The sequence below is a fragment of the Buteo buteo genome, chromosome Z, assembly GCF_964188355.1.
Source record: "Buteo buteo chromosome Z, bButBut1.hap1.1, whole genome shotgun sequence".
In the NCBI taxonomy this organism is placed as follows: Eukaryota; Metazoa; Chordata; class Aves; order Accipitriformes; family Accipitridae; genus Buteo; species Buteo buteo.
In genome coordinates, this window is record NC_134204.1 from 20,132,391 (window position 1) to 20,159,986 (window position 27,596).

Below are 27,596 nucleotides of genomic sequence, written 5' to 3' on the forward strand. Positions count from 1 at the left end.
AAGAGCTGGAAGACCCTGTAACTCAGAAAACAAAGCCAAGAAAAGAAACAAGTACCCAGCTGGCTCACAAGTTGCAGATGACCACTGCTTCCGCAGGGATGCTTCTGCTGTGAGGTGGAGCTGTATCCAGGACATTACGGTGATACTGGCTTCAGCAATACCCAGTTGCTTCCCATCAGTCATCCAGCATCTCCTGTGCCAGCACAACTCCCCTAGAATTGCATGTGAGCTGCACACAGTTCAAGCCACAGGTCAGTCAGTACAGACATAGTTTTGGCTCAAGTTTTTCAAACCCCAGAGTTTTACAGGAAGAATGAAGATGCTACAGAGAAAAATGAGGAGTGAGGTGGGAAACATGAAAACTGAATCCTTTGTGGTTTTTTGAAAACTAAAGTAATATGTCTGCATGCAATTTTGTAGCAAATAATTTTTGTTTATGTATTTACTTTCAGGAAAATGTCACTGTCCTACAGAATTCTGCAGAGAAAACAGGATCCTGTAATCTCACAGGTCTGTGGGACTCCACAGAATATTCAGTTGCCATTCAGTGTAGGAGTGTTGAGTCAATATTCTGGAGTGAGTGGAGTAGGGAGAAAACAGCAAGCACAGAAGAGAAAGGTAGGCTAACTATTTAGTGAGTTTTTTCATTGTTTATACTTTGGGGCATTAGGATTTAATAATGTAAACCTGTATTTTCAGCATATTATCAGTCTATTGAATTTAGAATTCTGTTGTTTAAACAGAACACATGTATTTTGTTTAAATATAGAAGAGGGAAAACGAGCAAGGAGTGGAGGAGATCTGAAAGGTGATACAAACAACATAGCGCTAAGGAAGAAAATGGGTGAATAGCAGTAAAGAGAGGAAAAATTAAGAGACTGAACATTGTTAAGCAGGATAGTAGCAGAAATGTGGTGTAGCAAGTGTGTCTGATAAAACAAATTATAAGTATGGAAATTAAATTGTCAGTTTTTAAAGCAAGACTAGAAAATCTCCTCTAGAACTTAACAAATAAAAGAAAGCAGAAACAAACTTACGGAAAGAGAGAAGCTGTACTAATTAGGGAAGAAAGGCACAGTGTTACACAAAGGAAAACTTCTTTTTAATAAGTTGCTCTCAGACTGTATTTTTGAAACCTTTTGATTGTTTTTACGATATTATACTATCTTTTTAATATAACAACAAATTTAAAGGTATTTTTGTGTCTTCAGCTCCTTCCGAAAAAGTGGATTTGTGGAGGGTAATTGAGTCTTCATGCTCAGCTGGAATTAGATCTGTATATCTCATGTGGAAGGTATATACTCTTTTTGTGAACTGATAATCATATTGGTATCCTGCAGCTGATGTTGCATTGAAGTATTTTAGTGTCGTAGGGCTGTCGTGAAATGCTCCACCACAAGGACATATAACTGCCAGTGGGTTTTACTGTCATCAGAAAAAAAACTCACTAAACTAAAGCAGAATTGAAAAGGCTTTTGTTTACTGAATGGTAAATAAACAGAGTTTTGTAATCTGTGCAGAAGGGAAGGGTTTAATTGTGTACAGAACACTGGAAAATCTGATTGAAAGTCCTTACAACTGCTCTCAAATAATACAGCTTACTAAAGCTGTGTTTAAATTTACTTTAATCTTGTAGTACAGTGACCAGAAACTCTTTGTTTCAAATCTCAGTATTCGACTTTTGAACCTTTCCTTCAATAAAATTGTTGCAGCTGACTGTCCTGAAGATGGGACTTGAAGAAAGTACCTTGCTTTTCTAAATACAGTATAATCATTTGGTAATTTGGTTTGGACTCTTTAATACAGTATATACTTTTGATTATACAAATAACACTGTGAAACACTTACTACTGCATATTTTTTTTAATAGCCATTAAACAGCTTTCCACCTTCTGGGAGAATTCTAGGCTACAAAATACAGTATTTTCCGGAAAACCGTCCTGCACTTAAAATGACAAACAGCACTACCGATGAGACGTTCAATTTACATTTAAATGAAGAGGCATATAACGTATCTATTACTGCCTATAACTCTGCTGGAAATTCTCCTGAAGCTATTTTGCGGATTCCATCCACTGGTGAAAAAAGTACGTTTTCTCAATATTGTGTTATGTTTTTCTCATTAGCAAAAAAATAATCTTCCTGACATCTGTTTAAGTTCTATACATATAGAACTGTATTATTTACAAAGCTGTGTAGTCCATTATTTTTACTAGAACAATATTATCTGGTTGTCTGTTTTGCTTTCACATACCATGTTTTGTTATAGACTATTATTGTTGGGGTTTTTGTTTTGTGATATATTTGTTAAAGATATCAACACTTTCTGATGTCTTATTGGAATTTCTATTTTATTACTTTCTGAGTTTTTTGGTTTTGTTTTTTTAACCTTGGACCTCCCAAATAAATTTATAGTCCCATGCAATTCTGTCTCATCCCTCTACTAGGTCATAAAATTGGTTACCACAGGGCATTATTGCAGTGCATTTAACAACAACATTTTAAGACATGTTTAATAGTCCCTAAGACGCATCAATGGAAGCAGAGAGAGAAACATTGTGTTTATTCTCATTTCATATGCATTCCCTCCCATCCCACCCACTTTCAGGTTCAGGGAGCTCTAGCACAACAGTTGTGTTCTTTGGCTCTTCCATTTAATTCTCATATTTCTATGAGCCTTGTATTACAACAAGGTGCTGCCTACCTATGATCTGAATAGAGGTTGCATATGACACGCTTGAATCACTTCTACAGCAGTTGCTCATGAAATAAGTGCAGTTGTCCCCCTGGAATTGCTCAGTCAAATTCCAGTCTAATCAGAAAACTGGTTATGTAGACGTGATGTTATCTTGTCCTGGAGGCTGCTGACTACCTCTCTGTCCCCTTCTGTATCCCACAGTAAATGTTCTTCTGATTTTTCCGTGCTGTGACATGCTTTTTTTGTCCTACATACAGTCTCTTTTCCCTCTGCTTTGCCAGGTTGGATTTTCACTCAGATTTTCGTTACCTCTGTTCTGCAGGTTGATGGTTCACTTTTGCTTCACTGTCATTCATGACCTTGCTGACTTGATTTAACTGTTTTCCTATTGCATTTGTCATCTCAATCAAAACTTGCTTATCTGTGCTACCTGTAAAATTGATAGTAAATTCGTTTGTAAAATTCAGATCCTAAAAGGGAGGTCTTTGATTCTGTATGTATAAATCTCCTTGAGTATCATCTCCTCAATCCCCCCCGCCCGTTTTCATTGTAACAATTCTTATGTGCTTCATTTTAAAGTATTTTGAGTACATGCACGTGAGCATAGGTATAAAGCAAATTTTAAAACTTTTTTTTTAACTGTGACTAAGTCCCATACTCTTCTAAAAGAAGCAATCTCAGCTTGTTATACTTGAGTTGTTTTCTTGCTGTAGTTTTTATGAAGATAGAATTGCTGACATTTTCTGTTTAAATTTTTAGCTTCTCAGATTATTGAAACAGTGAGGACCTTTACAACAAATGAAGAAGTGGTTGTGGAATGGATAGCCTCCAAACCAGAAGTAACCGAATATGTAGTTGAGTGGTATGAGGAATTGGAGACAAATCCTTTTAGTAGATCATGGCAATACGTATCAAATTCTACAAACTGGAAAACTAACAAAAGTATGTTTGTTTATCAGTTACAGCTGTAACAATGTACAGATACATATGTATTTATGGATATTTATTTATAGGTAGACTGGAAAGAACAAACAAGAATGAACTCATCCAGCTTTCCTCAGACCATTTTAAAAAATAACAGCATTATTACGTGCTTTATTGAAATATCTTCATGTAATTTCATAGCAATTTTAACTCAAATTTTCATGCAACATGCAAGATGGTGTTTGGTCCCATGTAAGATTAGGCTAGAGTTTTCATATTGAAGAACTGTGTCTTGATCTTATGCCATGAATCTTCCAGCTGGGAGGCTTGTGACAGCTATACACTGGTTAAGCAGAGAAACCTAGAACCAAAAAAATGAACTTGAAGATTGGAAACAGTCATGTGCCTTCATGTGGGTTAGAGAGACAGCAAGAAACCTGAAATGGGATTTGAAGGAGAATTCTACTTTAAAATAAGCAAGTGGCGTGATTGGTCAATCTGGCACGTTAAATATCACATAATCACATTTGTATTATGACCTATGGCATTTCTAGGAGGTTTCAGTGGCTTTATGATGCACTGACAAATAGGTGAGGATCTGCTTACTTTTTTGTTTTAGAGGCTGACATTTTTTTAACAGGTAATCTTTCTTAGTTTGGCTATGTCTATGTAGTTTCAACTCAAAACCAAGCAATGTGCAGAGCTCAAGAGGTATGTGCAAAGGCAAAACTGGGAATATTGATGTTGATGTAAATATCTCGTGTACATTACCTTTAGTTAAGGAAATGCATCTGCTTTTCTTTATACATTTGGGTTTTGTTTTCTGGGGTTTTTTTTGTTTGGTTTTTTTTGTGTTTTTTTTTTACAAACACAGGAATAATAGTGAAAATGTTTAATATAATATATGTAATGTATGTGATAAGTGCATTTTGGATTATTAGCTCTTTGGTTCTCCACTAGTGAAATTAAATTTATCAAATTTGAAAGCAGTTCTTGTTCATATATGGATCTTTCTGAATGCTACACCAAGGAATAAGAATCTCCAAAGTTTTCAGAAAACAAGTACCCTGCATTTTCTGAAGTGAAAAGGAACATTTGGTTTGTTAATGATGAATGTAGCTAGCTTGCCCATGAAATTTGTCTTACTGGCTCAGACAAGAGTTATTTAAATACTGTTTCTGTGCTACAGTAAACCAAATTAAATAGAAATCTGCCTGAAGTAAAATTCAAGAGCAGTTTATTACACGTTGAACTGAGATGGGTGAGTCTGCTGAAAATTGCACTATTTCAGCAATTTGCTGTGAGGAATAAATGCTATTTACAGCTGTTCTCAGTGTATTAAAAAACCCAGTTTTCCTCCTCAGCATTATCAGATCTTTGTTTACCCTAAGCACAAGTCACATTAGAAATGTCAAGGCAAATTCAGACGTTGTTATTCAGGCCTGATTCTAGCATTCTTTTGTGGAATTATTTTAAGGATGACATGTGGGCCATCATAACTTCTGCTGGGTTGCAGTAGGTGTAAGGGACTGAAAAACCAGCAGAGCTGATACAATGCAGGGATTTGTCAGTAGCCATTATTCTTGCTGAAGAAGCTGCAGAGCTTGAGGAGGAATGGTCTAGGGAACCCTTTACACTAGTTTCATCCTGCAGGGTGTAAAGCCACATATGTGTCCTCCGAGAGTTGATGAGACTTGCTTGTAAGTAGGGCGTGCACCCTGTTGATTATTTGGCTGCTGGATTGTTCAGAGCTCAAAACTTTGTTTCCAGAAGCCTGAACTATGTCTTGAAACATAAAATTCTACTGCAGAGATTTCGCTTGTACAATTGTACTTTTGAGTCAAGCTGGTTAGAAGCAGATCTGCAGTTGGCATAACTTGAACATCCATGTGGAGTTAAGAGCTGGGGCTCCATTGTGCCTTTGAAGCTGTTTGCATGAGACAAAACTCTCTTCTGCAAAGCAGTAAACCTAAATATATGTGAAATTACAAATATTCCTGAAAGTATCATTTTATACTGGTTATTTGAAAATAAAAACTTTCTCCAAAACCTTAAACTGTCATGAGATGAGTAATAGAGAAGCTGTATAAGGCTGAAGTATAATTACTCATTCAAAGTATTTCTCATGAAAAATGAGTCAGAAACCAAGTGCTCTTATGAATACTACTACATAAAATTCATTGCATTAAGGGCAGTAATGAGCATTTGAGGCAGTAAATATAAATTGTGCTTGCTAAAAAGTTGAAGAAAATAGAGGTCTGTAACAGTATGTTTGGAACTACACTGTGATTTATTCTACTTTCATTGTATTAATCTTACATAGAGAATTGTATGTAAATATTCCTTTTTTTCCTTTACAGAAAACTTTAAACCATTTATATGCTATAACATCTCAGTGTACCCTGTTTATGGATATAAAGTAGCAGCTCCATATTCAGTACAAACTTATGTTCAAGAAAAAAGTACGTATTTTAAACTAACGATGTTGTGAAAGGTGTGTTGTAGTCTGTCTCAGTGTGTATTATCTTTGAGCGATCTGGTACTGGGGTTGTTCTGTTCATAGATCAGCTACTGAATTGTTCAGTAAAGAAAATTGAATCTTGTAATACAGGTACATTGGTGCTTGAATCCACTTATTTGTTGTAAAGTTTACGTACTGTATGCAAAGCACTTAGAGTATAGCTACAAACACGAAACAGTTTTTTAAACTGGGTATCTCTTAAATGGTACAGCTTGTTTAGATATATAATTAGACTTGATTTTAATGCTTGTCTGCGCTTACCAGTCCTAATATATGAGGAAATTCTACTCACAGAATGACATGGATGGTTTGAAAAGCTTGCTTTATGTTAAATTTTATAATGTAACAAAATGTTTGCAGCCCTGCACAGAAAAAATGGTAAGAAGCCATGATGTTTGTGATCGGATAGAAACTGTGGATGAAATAGCGTTTTGGGTGGGGATGGGAGGAAGGTTTCTTTATTTGTAGAAGTTCAGTGTGAATTCAGTGATTTATACAGCCAGCTGTAAGAACGTAGTTTACTGGTAATTTTAAGATTTCAGGTGCAAATGTCAGTTTATGTGTGTGCGTATATAGGTCTATGCAAGTGTGCATGCACACATAGTACAATGCACTACTAAACAACATTAATTACTAGGAGGAGGTAAGGGAGTATTGTATGTTTGAGTAATACTTAACTAGCACAGTTACAACTTCATTTCAAGTGCTTTCCTATTTATAGGGAGCTGTGACCATACTAATGGTTGTCACAGAATGGGGAGGAAGATACATGTTTTAAAACTGAAGCACAGAGAACTCTTGCTTCAAAGTTACGAGCAATGCACATGAGTTTGTCTTGTATAAGTAGAAAGACTTTGTCTAATGTGATGGGCAAAGACTGGGTGTGCTGGAGACCCCGGTTGAATCTCAGCTCAGCCAGAGACATCCTGCATACACAGTGACCTTGCACTGGAGCTCCCCTGTGAGTGCATAAGGATGTTTTACCTCTTGATCATTACCTCTCTCTAACGTTGTGAGGATAGAGCCTTTTAACGATCTTGAGGTATTTGGGTGCAGTAACATTGAGAACTATGCAGATGCCAGAATAGATGAGGGGGAGTATTAATCAGAAGAAATCGCACATTAAAGAGGGTGAGAAAAGTTAAGGGCTGTACCAGAGCCCTAAGATGACTTATTTACTTGTACATTTGTTGTCCCGATGTTACTGGTATGTGTGAAATAACACAGATGGATAACATTGTGGTACTTAGACTGTTTTACTACTTTTTCTAATTTATAATACTTCTGTGTAGAGCCATCAGAAGGACCTGTGGCTGACACAGGCATTCCAGGGAAAAATGAAGTTACAATAAAATGGAAGGAGATTTCAAAGGATAAAAGAAATGGATTTATCAGTAACTATACAATATTTTATAAACCTGAAGATGGAAAAGAATTGAGTAAGTATAGATTAAACATTAACACTTTCAACAGCGTTATGACAATCTGATGTCTGAAGATAGTTATTTTCATAGTTATTTGCACACTTTGTTATTGTACATTATAAATATGTCTGCAAATACTGGTACTAAAATGTGGCTTACATAATGATTAAAAAATTTTTTAGGTTTAATTGAAATGATGGGGTATTCTAGTCAATAGTCCCTGATTTAATACTACACGTGTTCTTGCTCAATTTCTTTGTTCTGAACTTATTTTGCACAGCACTGCTTGCTCTCAGTTAATCTTTTTTACTATTAGTTTTGTACTACCCATGGTAGTACAGCCATGACTGTTGACCACATAGTCCTTTCTGCTTCTCAGATGCAAATCTGATTGATCTCCAGGTGATAAATATAGTCAGTGTATGGCAGCACTATCATTCCTCTTCCCTTTCCAGACCAGGATGGAAACTGATATATGAGAGACATTTTGCAGATTGTTCTCTGTTAGCAGTAGAAAAATCAAATTTGCAGGATTATGACAAATGGGAGAGTCCTATTTGTCAGATACTTGCTGGTTTCCCCTTTTACATATGTACTAGTCTCCTTCCATCTTCAAATCTCTCTTCCATTGTGACACACCTCTGAAGCCAATGGAAAAAGTAATGGCAGAAGTAGAGGAGCTAAAGTGGAGCTAAAATATATTGGAGAGTCATAGATCTAGTGCAAATTCATTAATTTGAACCTTGTGAGGATTCAGTGAATTTCTAAGTTCCGTGCATGTCCTTGGAAGGATTTCTTTCCCAAGCCCTCAGCTTCTGGAACAGTATGGTGGAAATTTTCTGGTAAAAATGTTTTTACAGTCAGTTTTATAATAAAAGCAAAATAGCAAATTATAGCCAAGAAGCTAAAATAAGCTGCCAAGAAATAGTTTCTTTGGACATAGTTTTTAGGTTAATTTCTTTAAATGTGCTTGATTTTCTGTGCTTGGTACTGTTTTTCTACTGTGGAGGCTGACAGCATGACTTTTTGAGCATATTCATCATCTCCTACCTCAAAGAGTAGTATCCATACAAGGTGTCAGTATAATCCTATCTATCCAGAACTTCTCTAGCCTAAATCTCAGCAGAATCTTTTACGAGAAGTGTTTTGGTGACCTAAATTTGTTCTTCCTGTATAGTTTATGAAGAATGCTCTTATATCATTCAGTGCTTCAGAAATGGTTCTTTTTCCTTCTTTGTTTTTAGACATCACTGTTAGCAGACACCTAACAAAATATTTTTTTAAAAAGATATCAAACTTAGAAATCTTATGATGTCTTCAGTTGCTTCTGGATATCCAGTTTGGAGCCAGGGCAAGAGCATTCTTGGTAATTTTTAAATTAGAAAGAGGAAACTGATTATTTCTGTGAGATTCAGTCATCTACATGCAATTTTTCCTGCCATGTTGGTTTCTGAGTAATTTAATGCTGACTGCTTTGTGTGGGGTCATCCTCAGGACATGCAGTCTCATGTTATGGAGCCGTAGATCTCCATATTACTTCTAACATAAAGTAGACTATGCCCATTTTAAGGGTTCAGGTTCGTTTCTTTAGGAAATTAGTTTTAAATAGCAACTCAAGGGAGTTCAATTTAAATGGCAAAACCCTACTGTACTGATGTTTTTTGAGGCTTCTGTGATGTCACATCTTTTTGATAAAAATAGAACATGGAGTTTGTGCCAAGTTTGTGACTTCACCGATGGCCTTTCAACTCTAGAACTTTACTTTCCCCTCCTTGATTTAAGAGAAACTCAGGTAGTTTAATCTCAGGGCATATTGCAGTGTATCTATTTCCTGAGTGTTTCTTGACTGAATTGAATGATGACATGAGTTGGCTTTGACTTGATGCACCAGAAAATGTTTTAGTGACTTTAATTTCATAATACGAACACGCTTTTAATGCTGTTTGTAGACATAGAAAGTTTTATATGCCCTGCTTAAAAGAATTTAAAAGTGAAGCACACCATACTAATTCCAGTAATGGAGAAGGTATTGGAAATGTTGAGTTCTATTCAGAAAAGCATTTTTAAACTTGGAAAAAAATTCCTGTTGATTTTGGCTTTCCTCTGACTTTATTGGGGTGATATCCCAGTGCTGATCAATTGCAGCCTTTTGGATGATCACTGTCTAACTGCATGTACTAGGAATATAGTTAAATTTAATGAGCTGCAAAACTATTTTAAGTTCTTAATTTCCAAGCGTAGGTTCTGGGAGATAAAGTTCTCAAAGCACTGTTTTCAATGATAAAATAAACTACAGGAGATCATAATTTGTCTATCTTTAATATAAGCAAAAAAAAAAAAAAAGTAAATACATAATGGTTTATTTTTTTGCCCTAAACTTTTAAGTAGCATTGATAAACACTGTTTAGTAACTTAAGTTTTCCCTCTCAAAGGACTGATAAGGTCGCTTTATATTTCAAGTTGTCTTTAAAATACTTTGAGATCTATCATTGTAAAAGATGCTAAATAAGTGTACAGTTCCCTGATACAACACTATTTTTTGTGTTTATTGACATAAATCTTCCCCTAAAAAGATGAAACAGTGAACTCTGATGTTCTGCAATACAGACTGAAGTCCTTACAGGCTAATACGCAATATACTGTCTATATCATGGCAACCAATGAAGCTGGTGGAACCAGTGGAGAGCCAAAAACCTTCAAGACTTTGAAATTCAGTAAGTAATATTCCAGATTAGTTATTACTATTTTAAAAACAGGTTTGGGAGTGAGAAATATGGGATATTTTTGTTTAGGCATTTGTTAATATTTTTTTTTCAGTTAGTGTTAAACAAAACAAAGAAGAATTACCAACACTAGCTGAATTTAACTTGATTTCACGGTTCATCGCACAGACTAAAACCTCAAGATTAGAAGTCAACCCCCCAAATCTTTATTTTCCTGTCAATAAAGCTGTGGAATACTATGGATGTTTGTGGGACCAACAGTTTGTATGCTGTCAGTTATGGGATGGGGTGCCTAACACTTACTAAAAAGCAGATATTTCCATCTGAGATACTAGATTTAGAATAGCTGTGCATTGCATTGCATCTCTTCGGCTGTATAAGCTTAACTAATAAATGAGCGCATAGGTTGTGGACAGTGTGTGTGTATAAGTATCTTTTCCTATTTCTTACTATTTGTTTTAGCCAGATTTTACCAAGGAGCTTGGTCTGATGGCTGCAGGTCAGAAGTTCAGACACTTCCTCATTTCTACTTCTGGAAGAGTGTTTTCAATACATACATAAATTGTTGTAGTGGTGGCCAAACTGAAATATAAAGAAGTGCATGAGCTATCCTTAAATTTGTCATGGGACTTGAAGCTGATTTATTTTTTGCCTGTAAATTCATCTGCTCATTTGCTACTCAAATGCAAGCTAAGTTAGACTATGCTGAGGTCTGGTGTCTATTGCTGTCAGTACCTACCTCTGGTAGGTACTTGGAAGCTAGCTCAGAAATCTGTGCAATGTTTCAGTCAGAGTATTTTTTGTGTATTTAAAACCTATCTCCTGCATTGAATTTACTATTTAATTTGCAGTTACAGGTAGAAGTGGCACTATATGGCAGTTTCAGGTTACTCTAGAACAACAGGTGCCCAGAGGGGTGGTAGACTGTTCATCCTGGGTGACTTTCAAAGGTTGGCTTGGTATGACCCTAAGCAACATGATTCTAATTTCAAAGCTGGACGAGGCCACCTACAGATGTCCCCTCCAATCTGAATTATTGTGTGATTCTATTAATAAAGGAAACTTAAAAATGCAATACACCTGTGCCTGAGATCTTGAGAAGTCTCATCATGAGCCGCTTTTCTGGCTCAGTGACTGTGACTTGTTGGATTCAAAGTACCCATCTTTTGACACGTTGTACAATGAGTACCATACAGTAGTCTGAGTAATTTTGGCTAGTTTTGACAGAGCACTTTAGAATTGTGCTAATTGGGTGACTTGGATGTTAAAAATTAGCTCTCTTAAGTGAATCCATGAAGAAATAATAAATATCTGTGGTTTGTTTTATTTATTTATTTTTTGCCTCTAAAGATAAAGAAGATATTATTTTCATTGCTCTACCTGTTGGAGTAAGCATGTTGTTTCTGTTAGGCCTTTGGATAACATGCATTTTGAAAAAACACGCGTGAGTACATTTTCTACTTTCTAAAACTGAACACAGTCAGTTAATTTTAACTTGTAAAAGGCAAATTTATATATATCTTATAAATGCTTTTGTTGGGTTCCAAACCAATGTCAAATTAAGAAAGTAAGCGATTGGGAGTAACAAATAACTAAGGATACAGGTTATCTTGTAACTGCAGTGAATGTGCTACAGTCCAAAAATAAGTACTAATTTTAGAAAGTGCAGTAAATTGGAACAAAAGAAACAGGAGAAACAGATTTATGTATCACCTGTATCAGTTTATGGAAAATGCTACATGCCATTTGCAGTTCCATGGTCAATCAAGTGAGGAGAGCATACTTTAAGTCAGTTACTGGAAAGTTAATAATGCCAAAAATAAAGTTTCCCAGGCACTTTTAATGTATCTGCTAGTACATCACTAGAACACTTTTCATATAACACCTATCGCTTATCTTAGCTACATTAATATTACTTTCGTTAGTTTGTGACACTTCCCTTGAGCTATAAAGAAGTCATGAAGAAACTAGAAACTGCATCATGTGAAAGCATTTGGATGCCAGATCCATTTGTATGGATCCATATCTATACATGATTCATAATCCTTTTATCTGCCATCACATATGTCCCCTGCTAAATTTTAAATTGCTTCCTCAGAGCATGGGAATATGACTGTGAAGATTTTTAAGGTTATAAAATGTGCTTTCCTTTAGCATGAAAAGTGACTAGGTTGTTTGGCTGAAGCTTAATAAGAATTATTAACTATTAACTGTTTTGGGGTGTTCTAAGCTATTGGATTGTTGTCATGCAAAGCACCAGGTAATAAGTATATCTGAAGTAGTTAAGTATAATTCCCAGCTCTTTTACATCTTCATCTGTGTCATGTATTCTGAATTTTTACAATAGTAATAAATTATGCTTTGATTCTGGAGAATAGTTTGAGATGTAGTTGAGTGTAGATCAAATTGCAATGGGAAAAGTCAAGCTATGGCCTAGTTTTCATTCACTTGCGTGTGTACCCAGTATCAATGAGTGATTCATTTTGTTTCCTATTTACTGTTCTGTTGGACAGTTATAAGCTACAATGTCAGTTAGCATAATTTATCTGCTGTTATTGTAAGAGTTCAGCATAGCTCTAGTGTGGTATAGTGCTAGGGATACTTTCCTAGAGCAAAGTTTACATGAGGTGGCTTTTCACTGAAGAACCACCCTGAAACATGATCATGTCAGGTTTTGTGTACAGCCTTAATTTGGCATGATAGTATTTGATCTACTATATAATAAAAATTGTGCATTAGTAATTTTTCTGCAGTGACCCTCTCTGTAGCCCAAGATTTTTATTTGTTGAGATCTTTTGTAATAAAAATGAATGTGAGGGAAGACAATTTTAATTAAAAATACTGTGTTAATACAGGAAAGACTTCTTTTGTGAAAGTTTGATATTTTAGCAATATGTGGGCTTTCTGGAGATTTGTTCATTTTATTTTTAATAATCCATCTCTTTCATCATTTGGCTAAAATACCTTTCTCAATGATAGGTTTAAAAAGGTTTGCTGGCCTGATATACCCAATCCTGCAGAGAGCATTGCAGTGGAGTGGCCTCTTGATACATCCATGGTAATAATTGGAATTTCATGTATTAAACAAGGGATCAAATGGAGAGAGAAATCTTTCTCTGACAGTCATTTTATGACTAAATAAAAAAACCTGTTGAGTTTCATTCTTCTGTTCAAGTGCTATAAAATGCTCTTCCTTGTATTTCAAACTAATAGAACAGATGCATCTTTATAAAGTATATTCATTTAATTCTTATATGATAATGAGAAATGTTTTGAATTTATAAAGTGATTGGTCAACATGTTTTAAAATAAAGTCAATTACATTTGCTTGGATTATTGAGTCTACTGAGTCAGATTCCCACAGCTGGATATTTCCTCCCTTCTCCACCAAAAAATGCAGTGCAACATATAGTAAAATTTGGTGTATATTATTGTACTAACATTTCCATCTTTTTTATTGTTGGATATTTATTCCTTATTAAAGTTTTGATGTTTATTTGAATGAAGTGGTGTTGGTCAGGTTTACATAAAAAGTGTAATCTGTGGAGAATGGGATTTAAACTTTTTTCTGAAAAATGGCTCGTTAGAGTGGAGAAGATGGAAACAGTCCAAGCCTGATTCCAAGCCTTCATTGAAACTCCTTATTTTAGTTAGCACAGAAAACCTAATATGAAATTGTTTAACAAATGGACAGAATAACATCATCATTTTTAGTACTTGTTCACATATAACTGAATCCCAGCTGAAATGCACATGAACTCTTTATTAATGCACTCTTAAAACTTAAGAGTCAAACAGAGCTCAAGTGGCAATATTTTATATATTAAAAAAATAAACTAATACATTATCTATCCCTATATAACTTTCCAATTTATCTCTTTGTACTGACAGAATAATTCATTTTTGAAGGGAGTGACACCTGAGGCTAAAACCATAGACTGTGAAGACATAAGTGTTTTGGAACATTGTTTCCCTGAAGAAAGTCAGGAAGGATCACTACTAATGAACTGTGAAAACCATGTTTGTGACTGTACTGATATTAATACAAAAGGCATGATTAACGGAGATAAAAAGATACTGTATAATGAAGAAAATAAAGTTGCAAAATGTTTTTCACCATCCATGCCTTATATAATTACCAATCAAGATATAAGAAGTCAAATGCATTCAGCTTTGATACCAGCGAAGGAGATCCACCCCATAGAAATGCTGGAAGATGATTCATGTGACTCCCAACAGACTTCAATTAAAAATGAAGAAGATGATAATGAAGAAGTTCTAAAGCTGGAAGATTTCAGTGAAAAAGCACTGTTCAATCCATACCTTAAAAATTCTGTTAAAACAAGGGAATTTCTTGTTTCTGAGAACTTGCCAGAACACAGTAAGAATGAACCCAAAAGCCAGTCAGCTGTCTTACCTCCTTTTCAACAAAATGTTGCAGGACAGTCTTACATAACACTGGACATGTTTGGGCTGGCCACAGCTCATTAGCGTGAGAAAACTTTCCTTTGTAAAGTCCCCTTGTGATACGTGTCTTGGCACTGCTGCTCATATGTATTCATATGTTCTAACCTGGCAGATCTCAGTTAATTTGGATGAAAACACCCCCTTCCTTTGAACAGCTGTGAAGTAATTTTTTGCACTGTGTTTATTCCCATCAGGGTTCACTTTCAGTGTGGGGTGGGGGGTTTTTTTGCTTGTTTTTAGTTTTTTTTTTACCAGATAGATGTGCCAGTAGTGAGGCAAAGGAAGTAGCTTTTCTTATTTCTTCTTAATTCTCCCATATCAGTCTGCTGAAACAAACTGATCTTTACTGCCGGAGCATCCAGCAGTGCAAGCAGCTCACCGATTTTCCCCTGGGCAACCGGTTCCCATGGCTGAGCATTGCTGGGGAAGTGAGGACTGTCTTGAACAGAGCCAGGATCTGCTGAATCCTTCCTTAAGTCATGTGGAGTAGAACTACTTTCCTGTTCTTATTTCCCTTGATTGTTTTATATCTTATTTTATTTATAGTGTTCCTCCTGCTCCTCAAATACTTGGTAGATTTCAGTAACTGTCTTTTTGCATCCTGACTCTTGAATTAGTGGTTTCGCTCATAGTTTCTCTGTCTTTATTGAGAGGGTATTTGTTATGTATATGCTATTGACTTATCTGCCTTTTGGAACAGGTAGGATTATGCTGGCTTTGTTGCTTCCTTCCCTTTCTCTTACGTTTTTAATCATCCTCTGCATTTTGTGCTGCTGTTCTCTCCTGTTTGTTTACTGCCTTTTAAAACTCTGTTTACTGCAGGATACCTTCTTATCTTGTTCCTTTGCCTCTAATTTCTCCCAGTTTAAAACTGTGTTTCCTAGTTGAGGTTTTGATATTTTGGACTGAAAAAAAATTCAACTAAATGCAGCATCTTGTGCTGGAATAAACACTGAGTTTTTATATTTAGGAAATTATTTTTCTGGGAGGTATTGAAAAAAACCCTAAGTTTACAGAATATCTCCACATATCCTCTGGTAACTGATTTAGGATTGGAGATTTCTACATGAAGGCTATAACTTTTGTAATTTGTTTTATGATTTTGATAAGTCATAAAACTACTTGTAGTTTCCATTTTATACAGCAGCAAATAAACAGGAAGCTCTCCATCACACTAATTTTTTTCAGCAGGAAAGAGGCTATTACTGTAAAATTCTTAACAAAATATACACTCTTGTTAAATGACATGTTAAAAAAAAGAGATGGAGAGTCAACTCTAAGTAAAATGTGTTGAAAACGGGTGTTCAGTATGACATGTGGCATATAGTGGTTTTAAGACTTCAAACTATTTTCACAGTATTTAAAGGCTTGACGTTATCAGTCTTGTTTGTGCATAACTACAGACTTCTTTAGGAGTGAAAATGATGCAGGAGTCATGGGGATAGAAAATGAGAGACAAATGTGAATAGCAATAGAAAGCCTTTCCTTTCTGTGCAGGAAGAGGAGTGGGAGAATGGAAAATACATTGTCCAGCATGAATGAGGAGACTGAGCCTTACCCTGGATGTATTGGCTCTTACTTGCATTGTGTTGGGGAAGATAGGGTAAAGCTTGCATGTAGGCTTTTAATGTATAGTTTGGAAGCTGCTTTTACTTCTAGCAATGTTTGTTTAGATTCCAAGAAAGAATGAGAAAGTAATTTCTGCAAATGTTCCTTGTACAGCAACGCTGATTTCCACCCCCCCAAGTTTGTTGAATCACTTTCCCAACCACAGTGCTATAAGCCAAAATGTATGTATATTTGTTCTTAAAAGCCCTTGCTTACTTATCTAAGTCATGCTCTGAAATCAGCATGGGACACATCTTTGCTTGGGTCAATGCTCCTGCTTCACTTGCTTCCAGACTTCTCACTCACAGCTACATTGCCATTTCCTAGGATTCAGAAGTCACTGACTCAGACACAGCAGTTTTTTTCCCCCTTAAATCTCAGTATTTGTTTTAATATCACAAGATTTTAAAATAAGCAGATACAGATGTATTTTGGGGCCTGGCTAGGAATTGTTTAGCAGCCATGTGAAAGCTGCGTTCTCTGAGTTTCATGGTTGAGTTAGGTAAAAAATAAAAATAATGCAACCTTTAAGAGATCGTTAGAAAAAGGAGATTCTTGCTGGGTGGTTTGTGTAGGGTCTCTCTAGCTTCTGGAGGGTAAGTAATAACCTGCTTTTCTATCCCATTTTATTTCCTTCTCTGTTGCTATTCTGCTTTTCTCTCCTCACTTCTGATTTCCTTGCCTATTATTTTCTCTGAGAAGGAGTAATGTAATAAGTGTGCTCAGTGCATCTCGGAAATTAGGGCTGCGTTTTGCCCATGCTTTGGAATGCCAGCTTCTTGGACTTGGTTTGTTTTGCATTCAGAGTTGTACTCTTTCTGACCTTTTACAATTTGTCTTTCAAACTAATGCTGTGAACAATGAAAAAAATAAAACTGAGAGCACATGGAAAAGTTTTTATCAATTTTTACTAAATACACCATTTAGACATTTTAGATTTTCATATTCATTTAGAAGTGTAATCCTATTTTGAGAGGGATCCACAAATAGATTGGGTATATAGTTATTCCACTTTTATAATGTTCGGTAGCAGTGGCAGGTTGGACATTACAATACTTCAGCATTTTTGATACATTTTTATAGAACACCTCATGTCATTACTCTTAGAGAGCAGTTTTCCTAGATTTCACTTCACCATCACTGATCTGAAAAATGCCCATTTCTATCCCTCCTTAAAATGCAGAAAATTAATCTCTCAGGTGTATGGGTCTTTGCAAGTTTAACAGAGATCAGCTTGTGGCGTAATTTCAAGAAGATACTGATGCATCTTCACAGTTGTCATTCTTCTGTGTATTAGACAAATAATTCCTTTCTGACCTTAAGGCTTATGCCCTCCAAATTATTAATAGGTCATGTTTTTCACTTATCAGACTTTTAGCTAAATTTAAACGTTCAGTCTTTTCTACCTGAGTTTACCTTTAACTCCCCAGAATTTTGAATTCTTTGACCAGGAATCCCACAAACTCTTTGGTATAACAGAGTAACCTGTACTAGGCAAATTTTCCATTCTACATAACCTATGATACTTCTGTGTTCCTCATGCCCCTTACAGTTGCCCAAATAGGGGGAAAAGTATGTTAGTGTTTAATGCAGTGAAGGGAAGAAAGCTTTCTTACACCAGTTAGCATGCTCCTCCAGAGATGTGATTGCTGAACAGCTGCTGTAGATGGACTGGCAAGGGGTCTGACCTAGATGGTACTATTTAGTGTTTATCTTGCCACAGCATCTATTTCATTACAGATAATGTGTTGTCTTTTCCTATTCCTGGAAGATTAATTTATTAGAAATAGATCTCTTTTTGAGATAGTTGATGACTTCTCAAGATAGATGTTTCAACTTCTGTTCACAAGTGAGAACTTACTCAGAAGAGTTGCAACACTAGTCCAGGTTTGGTATCTCGTGTAACAGAGGTAAATGCATGCAACAGAGTCCTAATCTGAGCGCAGTGTATGTGTGTGTGACTCTCAGCTTCTGTTCTTGCTCAGCAAATGGGTTCATGTCACCTTTGCACAGCTCTGCTACAATTCCTTTTTACCAGTTTTGCACAGTGATGCCATAAGCATCATGTTTGTATGTTGCTTTGAGATTTTACACTGCAAGATGGGAAAAGGAGTCCAGGAAGTCTGGACATTCTTCAAGAAGAAAATCTTGAAGGCGCAGGAGGAGGCTGACCCCATGTGCTGAAGGACAAGTTGGCAGGGAAGAAGACCAGCCTGGCTGAAGAGAGAGCTTTGGCTGAAACTTAGGCGGGGAGAGAGTTTATGACCTTTGGAAGAAGGGGCAGGCAACTCAGGAGGACTACAAAGATGTCATGAGGTTATGCAGGGAGAAAATTAGTAGGGCCAAAGCTCAACTAGAACTTTAGCTACTGCAGTAAAAGACAATGAAAAAGTTTCTATACATACATAAGCAACAAAAGGATGGCTAAGGAGAATCTCCATACTTTATTGGATGCGGGAGGAAACATAGTGACAAAGGATGAGGAAAAGGCTGAGGTACTTAATGCCTTCTTTGCCTCAGTTTTTAACAGTAAGACCAATTGTTCTCAGAGTACCCAGCCCCCTGAGCTGGGAGACAGGGACAGGGAGCAGAATGAAACCCCCATAATCCACGGGGAAATGGTGGGTGACCTGCTACAACACTTAGACACACAGATGTCTATGGGGCTGGATGGGATCCACCCAAGGGCACTGAGGGAGCTGGTGGAAGTGCTCACCAAGACACTTTCCATCATTTACCAGCAGTCCTGGCTAACCAGGGAGGTCCCAGTGGACTGGAGGTTAGCAAACATGATGCCCATCTACAAGAAGGGCCTGAAGAAGTATCAGGGGAACTACACGCCTGTCAGCCTGACCTTGGTGCCAGGGAAGGTTGTGGAGCAGATCGCCCTGAGTGCGCTCACATGGCATGTGTAGGACAACCAGGGATCAGGCCCAGTCAGCATGGGTTTATGAAAGGCAGGTCCTGCTTGACCGACCTGATCTCCTTCTATGACATGATGACCCACTTAATGGATGAGGGAAAGGCTGTGGATGTTGTTTACCTAGACTTTAGTAAAGTCTTTGGCACCATTTCCCACAGCATTCTCCTGGAGAACCTGGCTGCTCGTGGCTTTGATGGGTATACTCTTTGCTGGGTGAAAGACTGGCTGGGTGGCTGGGCCCAAAGAGTGGTGGTGAATGGAGTTAAATCCAGTTGGTGATCAGTCACAAGTGGTGTTCCCCAGGGCTCAGGGCTGGGGTCCTGTTCTGTTTAATATCTGTATCAGTGATCTGGTCAAGGGGATCAAGTGCACCCTCAGCAAGTTTGCAGATAAAAATGTCATGACCCAGACTGGACAGCCCAGGGAGTCGTGTTTAATTTGAAATTCCCTCTGGCTAAATTTAAGTGAAACGATACCAAACAATCAGTTAAAAATTTTATTCATGACAGAAGCAAACTGAACTGGGGAGGCATAGTAGTAGGTGGCAGGGTTTCTCACAATGGGAATTGGCATAAGACTACTTCTGTAAACTGTGTAACCCAGGGTAACCATATACATCGATTCTGGGAGTAAGGAGATCCCTCCCATTGAGTCACAAGGTTCAGAGCAGACCCCCTTGCTTTCCAGACTCCTCCTCAAAGAAGGGCCCAGGGGTGGCTGGATCCACTCTTAGACTCAGACTTTGTCAACGGTTTATGTCTTGAAACGGATGAGGTGTAGGGATTGTGGAAAAGGAAGAGGAAAGAGAGAAGAAGACAGAGAGAGAAAAAGGAAGAGAGAAAGATTTCACCGGTCCTTCACCTGTCCTGGGTCCAGTGTTGGTTCAGTCAGCTGAGGGGTCCAGTCAGCCGAGGGGTCCAGTCCCGGTGGGGTTGCGCACCCGGGGCTTCACTTTGTGTCCTTTTATCATCCTTGCCCCTCCTTCAAGTGGGCACCCGAACTCATCAGGTTAATGAGCAGTTTCAGAGCCTTTGGGCTTGGGGGTCGTTTGTGGAGTAACTTCTCCTTCCCTGCAGACGTGGCCATTGTTTGATCTTTGTATCAGAAGAGCTCATCAGAACAGGGAGCTGCGCACCCTCCAGCACGCCCCCCCCTCCTGTTGCTGCTGTCTGAGCTGATGGGGTTTTCACCTGGGCTCCTTGCTGTGCAGGTTTGTCTTTAAGCAGAACTTGCCCCACCACAATGTTGGAGACATTAACTCTTTCAGTCTCTCACAGACACCAAGTTGGGAGGGAGGGTTGATCTGCTCGAGGGTAGGAAGGCTCTACAGAGGGATCTGGACAGGCTGGATCGATGGGCTGAGGCCGATTTTATGAGGTTCAACAAGGCCAAGTGCCGGGTCCTGCACTTGGGTCACAACAACCCCATGCAGCACTACAGGCTTGGGGAAGAGTGGCTGGAAAGCTGCCCGGCAGAGAAAGACCTGGGGGTGCTGGTCCACAGCCGGCTGAATATGAGCCAGCAGTGTGCCCAGGTGGCCAAGAAGGCCAACGGCATCCTGGCCTGTATCAGAAATGGTGTGGCCAGCAGGAGCAGGGAGGTGATCGTTCCCCTGTACTGGGCACTGGTGAGGATGCACCTCGAGTCCTGTGTTCAGTTTTGGGCCCCTCACTACAGGAAAGACATGGAGGTGCTGGAGCGTGTCCAGAGAAGGGCAACCAAGCTGGTGAGGGGCCTGGAGCACAAGTCTTGTGAGGAGCGGCTGAGGGAGCCGGGGCTGTTTAGTCTGGAGAAAAGGAGGCTGAGGGGAGACCTTATCGCTCTCTACAACTACCTGAAGGGGGGCTGTAGTGAGGTGGGTGCTGGTCTCTTCTGTCAGATAACTAGTGACAGGGTGAGAGGAAATGGCCTCAAGTTGTGCCAGGGGAGGTTTGGATTTGATATTAGGAAAAATTTCTTTACTGAAAGGGTTGTCAGGCATTGGACCAGGCTGCCCAGGGAAGTGGTGGAGTCACCATCCCTGGAGGTACTTAAAATTTGTAGGTGTGTGTCCTGGTTTCAGCTGGGATAGAGTTAATTGTCTTCCTAGTAGCAGGTACAGTGCTATGTTTTTGAGTTAGGTATGAGAAGAATGTTGATAACACACTGATGTTTTCACTTGTTGCTAAGTAGTGTTTATACCAAGTCAAGGATTTTTCAGCTTCTGATGCCCAGCCAGCGAGAAGGCTGGAGGGGCACAAGAAGTTGGGAGGGGACACAGCCAGGGCAGCTGACCCAAAGTGGCCAACGGGGTATTCTATACAGTGTGGTGTCAGGTCTAGTATATAAACTGGGGGGAGTGGGGGTGGGGAGGATTGCTGCTCGGGGACTAGCTGGGTGTTGATCAGCGGGTGGTGAGCAATTGCATTGTGTATCACTTGCGTGTTCCAATCCTTTTATTATTATTATTATTGTCATTTTATTAGTGTTATCATTATTAGTTTCTTCTTTTCTGTTCTGTTTTAAACCATTCTTATCTCAACCCATGAGTTTTACATTTTTCCTGATTCCCTCCCCCATCCGACTGGGTGGGGGGAAGTGAGCACTGCGTGGTGCTTAGTTGCTGGCCAGGGTTAAACCATGACAATATGGCAGTTAGGGACATGGTTTAATGGTGGACTTGGCAGTGCTAGGTTGGACTCGATGATCTTACAGGTCTTTTCCAACCTAAATCGTTCTATGATTCCATGGGGTGCATTCTAGATATAATCCACTCTGTTGATGTTAGTTATTTCCTAGAGCAGACAGGAGCTGAGAATTAATGAGATCTGAAATTTGATTGTGTTACAGACTTTTTGGAGGTACACCCATGCATACCACTCCTAAACACAAAAATGACTTCAGAATTATCTTAATGCTTTTTAACCTACTCGACACACTCATGTGTCGCTTATTCTGAGCTTATTGCCAGCTAGTCTTAAATTACTTGTATGTGCATTTGGATTCCCCCCTCCTCCCCGGCCCCTTTATTGTCTCCCTAATGGTTGTTGACTTTACATGAAGATGTGTTCCAAGTTACCACATCTTGTGCATATATGCCTGTCTTCATCTGTATGAGAAAACTTAAGCATCCTTGTTGTGAAAACAAAATTACATATGCAATGGAAAGCGTATTGTGCTGTTTCTGTGCACAGTATTTTTCTAGTATGTTGGACATTCACAGGTGAGGAAAGTTCGAATGTTATATTCACTGTTTGCCTCTAGAGTTTGTGCAAGCAGAATATCTTCGGATGTAGACTTTCAAGAAGAGAAGAAGAGGTGGCCCTGTTGCTGCTGCAAGTTGGTGTAGCTTCAGCAGAAGCGATGCAGTTATGCAGATATATATCATCTATGTAACTATCATCTTGATTCCTTTGAGAAACTGTCTGTTGAAGTGTTTGTGTACATCTATATATGTTTGTGTACACATGTGCCTGAGCCCAGACACAGTGAGGTATAATTAATCTAGTTTTGTGCAGCAATACCTGCAGAGAAGGAAGTTGTTTATGTAATTTATATTGCTGCTCAGTCTCATTCATCAGCGTAGATGAGACTGCTTTACTGCTTCACTGCTGGGATCTTCTATTTTATGTTATGCATGGAGTCTAGCATAGTCTAGCATCCTGGCCCTTGAGCAGAAATCCTGATCTATGTTTTTACTGTATTTGTTGCTGTGCTTTTAGATTGATGCTCTTTGTTTCAGTGTATATGCATTGCCTTCATGTCCAAGTTTCCCATGTGAGGAGGTGGGTGGCTCCTTCCATTCGCAGTTCAGTGCGAACCAGCACTTAAGCAATCTGGATGATCAAGAAGTGAGACATGGGCAGGCTCAAGTTCAGAACTACAGTGCCAGTGTAGGTGTATCCTCCAGTGCTCGCATGGTACGGACAATGACTATGATCAATAGTAAGATAGCAACTTTAAATGCCTAGTGACTGCAGCTGTAATAGGCAAGGCAACTGTCATAGGTAAGTTGATTAGATCTCTGCAGACACAAAGATCTTAGGGTGTTAATGTTGGGCTGTGTTTCATACCTGTCAAAATGACACTGAAAGGCTGGGTGGAACAAATGCCAGAGACCATGCTATCTGCAGCCTCAGAGGAACACAATGTGATGTGGTCATGAAAGTGAGGTTTCAGCTGGTAGTTTTGCTGTTAAATGGTACCAAATCCTTTGGCCTTACGCTGTCGGAGATTAGAAATTTTACAAGAAAAGATAGTGAATCAACTCTGAAGCTCTATTTCAGGGAAATCTCAGATTTTAACTTTGAAATCTCCCTTGATGGATTTGAGTAAGAGGGCTTTGTTGTAACAGAGATTTCATGTATTAGATTGCAACATTCTAACTTTGCTAACCTAGATGTCAAAATAGAAAGTGTTGAAGATTCAACAGCACAACCTTTGGGAAGTTGTTTATGTAACAAGCAATGCAATTCCAAATCTCAGTGATCACACAAAACAGTCTTTTTAGTAACAAATGTCATGCTCCTTAGGATTATAAGAGGTAGTTTTTGAATATTTATTTAATAGCTTTGTTTTACTAGCAGCTATTCTGAAATATTCAGGTAAGATACTCTGCCAAAGGTTACTTGGAAATAACACGTAAAGCTTTTATGCCACAAATGATTTGAGACTATATAAAACTTGCTTGTAAACAGCTGAAATGTGTATTAATTTGAGATAGTGTTCCAAGTGGCTTTGCTCTGGTTTCAAATCTACTGCAAAGATAGTGAAAGACTTGTTTTGCTGCTCCCTCTGTTAATGTTTGCCATATTGATAGCAGGAAGCAGGGTGCATTCTCAGTGTAGGTAAATCTTGAGCCCATAAGTATATGGACTTATGGCAAGTTCGCGTAGTTGTTAATAGCAGTCTGTTCTGCCTCCTGGCAAGACAGGAGTAAAATACACAGTGATCGTATGGTGTCTTCGTAGTAGGGCTATTTATCAGAAAATGTGCTACATTGGCTCAAAACCAGAATATACCTAAAGCAATTGTTTTGTCCTGTATACAAAGGATGACATTTGTAAATGGACCTGACAGAAAAAACATTAAGCATTCTTTTTTAGTACAAACTATTCTTAGTCACAATGTTTATTAGGCATATTTATTACAAATTACTAACTGTACCCTTTTTGTGTACGTTTTGCTTATCAGTTGGGTAACTTGGGTGGAAGGCTCTAAGCAAAATACTGTCTTTTTAACCCCTTATGTCTTTCAGTTTCCTTCACAGTTTTCCTACTTAGCAGAAATTCTATTTTCAATATTTGACAAAACTGCAATTATTCTGGTGAACTTGGATTAGTTTGTCTGGTCTTTTCCTGGGCTATGATTATTTTGTTTGCCCTTTTTTGCGAGAGTAGATAATAATTTCACTGCCACCTCGTTATTTAATTGAAACTATTGTTTTATCTAGGTCTTCTGAACTCAGAACATGAACATAAAGAGTGACAATCCAAAAGTTGGAACAGATGTTTGACTAACATATTCTTCTGTGAAATGAGATTTTTTTTAATAGAATGTCAAAACATGAACAGAAACAGATATGTATATGTAAGGTGTAGATTTGTTCTCTTAACTCTGTTTAAAACAGGATACTTGAAAAGTAAACACAGAGTGATTATTTTATGCTGCCCATCCCTATGCTTTACTTTCTTCAGCTTTTAAAAGACAATGCATTTGTAGAAAAAGCTGTCCCCAAATGGAAAGGGGAATAGTTTCAAACAAGTCATGTATCTAAGTTTGTCTGAGAGATTAATGTCTGTTCCCAGGGTCCTGAGTTATTCAGGTTATTTGGGTGAGCTTTGGGAGCGTGGAGGAGGGTGGAGGGTTACCCCACTGCTCATTTGCTGTGGTATGAGGATGCTGGGAGAGTTGCTGCAGCCCAGCGGGGCTCATTAGCAGAATAGTCCATCTAAGCCTGGAATAGGCTTGTGTTTCCCAATTCAAGCAGTCAAAGAAACTATGCTATAATATGGTGGTTTATATTTCAGAAGCGCTGTTTTAACATTGACTAGTCCTATTGAGTCATGAGGTCAACACTTTCAAGTTCGAATGTTTGCCACCACCATTTTTCTCAACCTCTTAGATTGTCTTGATTTTCAGGCATTGCTCAGCCCCACACGGATGAGCTACAAGTGCTTTATTCTTGCTGAAAGCCTGCTGAGCCAACTTTTATATTATCTAGATTTCAGTGTCTGACTCAATAGAACTGAAGTTTTGAAGTGAGTTCTTATTTCTTAGAAAAGCAGCCCGATTTAGATTTCCTGGGTCTGTCATTGCTGTTCTCAGAGTGCAGTGCTGACCTAGCCAAAGGTAACTTCTGCAGAATTTTCACTATTACATGAGCAACTGTATGTCTAATGGAGTTTGATGAAGAAGAAACATGTTTCATAATCATGGAAAGATTACGCAATAGTATTCAGGGATGTCAGAAACAACGAGCACAAGATTATAATCAGGATAAATGCTCTGGGATGCCCATTTAGAACATCACTGAACTAAAATCAACACTTTAGTCTGTAAAAAAAAGAGCTCGAAAGGCTTTCTAAAATGATACTATGGCAAATTACATCCTAATGTAAGAGAATGCAAGAAATTTCTTATCTGTAATTCTACCAAATAAGCACAGCATGCTTCTGAAATTAATCTTCTCATAGTCAGTGTCTGCTAAGTCTGGGCATGGCAAGGTTATATTTCTGTTACTGTCTTTACCTCAAGCAGTTAGCGGGGCGGGGGGGGCAGGAGGGGTTTGGGGTTTTATTTCCTTTTCCTGTTTGTCCCCCCCCCCCCCCTTTTTAGAAGTCGGAATTTATGCTAGCATCAGTAGTTTATGAGCTACAGACATTTTGTATTTAGAAAATGTATTTTAAAATCCTCTGAACACAGGAAGAATTAAACAGTGGGGGATGGTATCTTTGCTTTTAACATAAAGCTTTTTCATAACTAGCATACTGCCCAGAAATGCTTCTATCCAGCTGCCTTCATGGCTTGCTGCCTTTGCTGTCTACTTCTCTCTCCCATGAACTTACAGCTCCTTCAAACATGCTCCCTGCATTTGCTTTCATCTCCAGCGATTTTTTTACAGCGTTAGAGCTTGGCTCACAAATAGGCCCTGAGTTTTGCTTGTCTTTAGGGACTGCATCTTCTGCTTTTGCTTTTATTTTCAGAAGGCCTTAATTGCTTTTGCACTTCTGATGAAGGGTATCTGCAGTTTATGAGCCTAACAAGATTTCACGCTGTCTAACCTGCGAGAGGAAGGAAGCAGGAGAGTGTTGAATCACTTTGTGTGAAAATGGACACACAGGAGTTCAGATTGTGCTAATTTTCACCTTTCTTCCAGCACACAGGGCTGGTTCTCTCTCTGTAAGTACTGTCTTTATAAAGTAAAGGATGATCCTGGATCTAAGCTGTGCAGTACTGTTGTCCTAAAAGCGGATTCACTACCTGGTGTGCAATAGACCGATTTCACACACTCAGGAGGGATACTACTTTTTATTCAGGCCTGGGTGCTCAGTGGACTTTCCACAAATCAAGCTCACCAGATTCATCAGGTGTGCCTCTTTAATACACTGACAATTGCATATAATTTACTAAACTACTCCTATCTAGTACATATTCAAACTATCTAATGAATATGCATAGAGTTATATAACCATGACACGTCAAAAGCCTTCTCTACATGCAAGGGCGTCTCGGGTGGTCATTTGGAAAGGTATCATCTCCTCACTTTGACTGCTAAGTTGCTCTGTGTTGGGTCGATGGTTCATTTTCCTGCCAAGAGGGATGTATCATCAACCAGGAAGAACAGAATGATCAGAATGATCTTGGCTACTTCTCTGGGTATTATTAAAATTGTTTGAAGTTGAAAATGATTAACTAACTTAATTTAAAACAGGATTTTCTAATCTATGACAGGACTTTCTATATTTGACATCACTACATCTCCTGATATACTGGGGTAGTAGGGAGAGGAGTTGCTTGATCTCAAATTCCCCAGCCCCATGTCCCTAGCAACATATAATTTCCCTGTGCCATCGGTTTGTGTGCCTGTCTGAATGCAAAACTACTGAACCAGTTGCTGCAAATTTAGCTAAGCCTACTACTAGGTCTGCTAGTATGTAGATGTGGCCCAGGTTTCCTAATCCTGAGGAGCGAGGTACCTCACATCTCAGTGAAAGTGAGCTGGCAATGCTGCATGTAATATGGGATAGGAGAGCAGACATGTGGGGAAAATCCCTCAAGTGCCCCTGCTTGCTTTGTGGCAAGTGTTTTTTGTCACCATGTCCTCAGA

General features: G+C 38.4%; 2 protein-coding genes across 3 annotated transcripts in view; one reads left to right on the forward strand and one right to left on the reverse strand.

Annotated features, from left to right (window-relative positions):
- IL31RA (interleukin 31 receptor A) overlaps positions 1–17,252 on the forward strand; it is a 35,985-nt gene extending 18,733 nt beyond the window's left edge. For both annotated transcript variants that reach the window (XM_075021574.1, XM_075021573.1), the window contains 10 exons: positions 453–618; positions 1,212–1,294; positions 1,871–2,087; positions 3,458–3,640; positions 5,983–6,084; positions 7,436–7,582; positions 10,141–10,281; positions 11,641–11,734; positions 13,270–13,348; positions 14,182–17,252. In XM_075021574.1, coding sequence (XP_074877675.1) covers positions 453–618; positions 1,212–1,294; positions 1,871–2,087; positions 3,458–3,640; positions 5,983–6,084; positions 7,436–7,582; positions 10,141–10,281; positions 11,641–11,734; positions 13,270–13,348; positions 14,182–14,781 — 1,812 coding nt within the window. In that variant the 3' untranslated portion in view covers positions 14,782–17,252. The remainder of the gene's footprint in view (positions 1–452; positions 619–1,211; positions 1,295–1,870; positions 2,088–3,457; positions 3,641–5,982; positions 6,085–7,435; positions 7,583–10,140; positions 10,282–11,640; positions 11,735–13,269; positions 13,349–14,181) is intronic.
- Positions 3,906–27,596, reverse strand: part of IL6ST (interleukin 6 cytokine family signal transducer) — a 63,253-nt gene continuing 39,562 nt past the window's right edge. Inside the window, exon 16 of the mRNA XM_075021571.1 lies at positions 3,906–3,983. Within this exon, the coding sequence (XP_074877672.1) occupies positions 3,921–3,983 (63 nt within the window). The 3' untranslated portion in view covers positions 3,906–3,920. The remainder of the gene's footprint in view (positions 3,984–27,596) is intronic.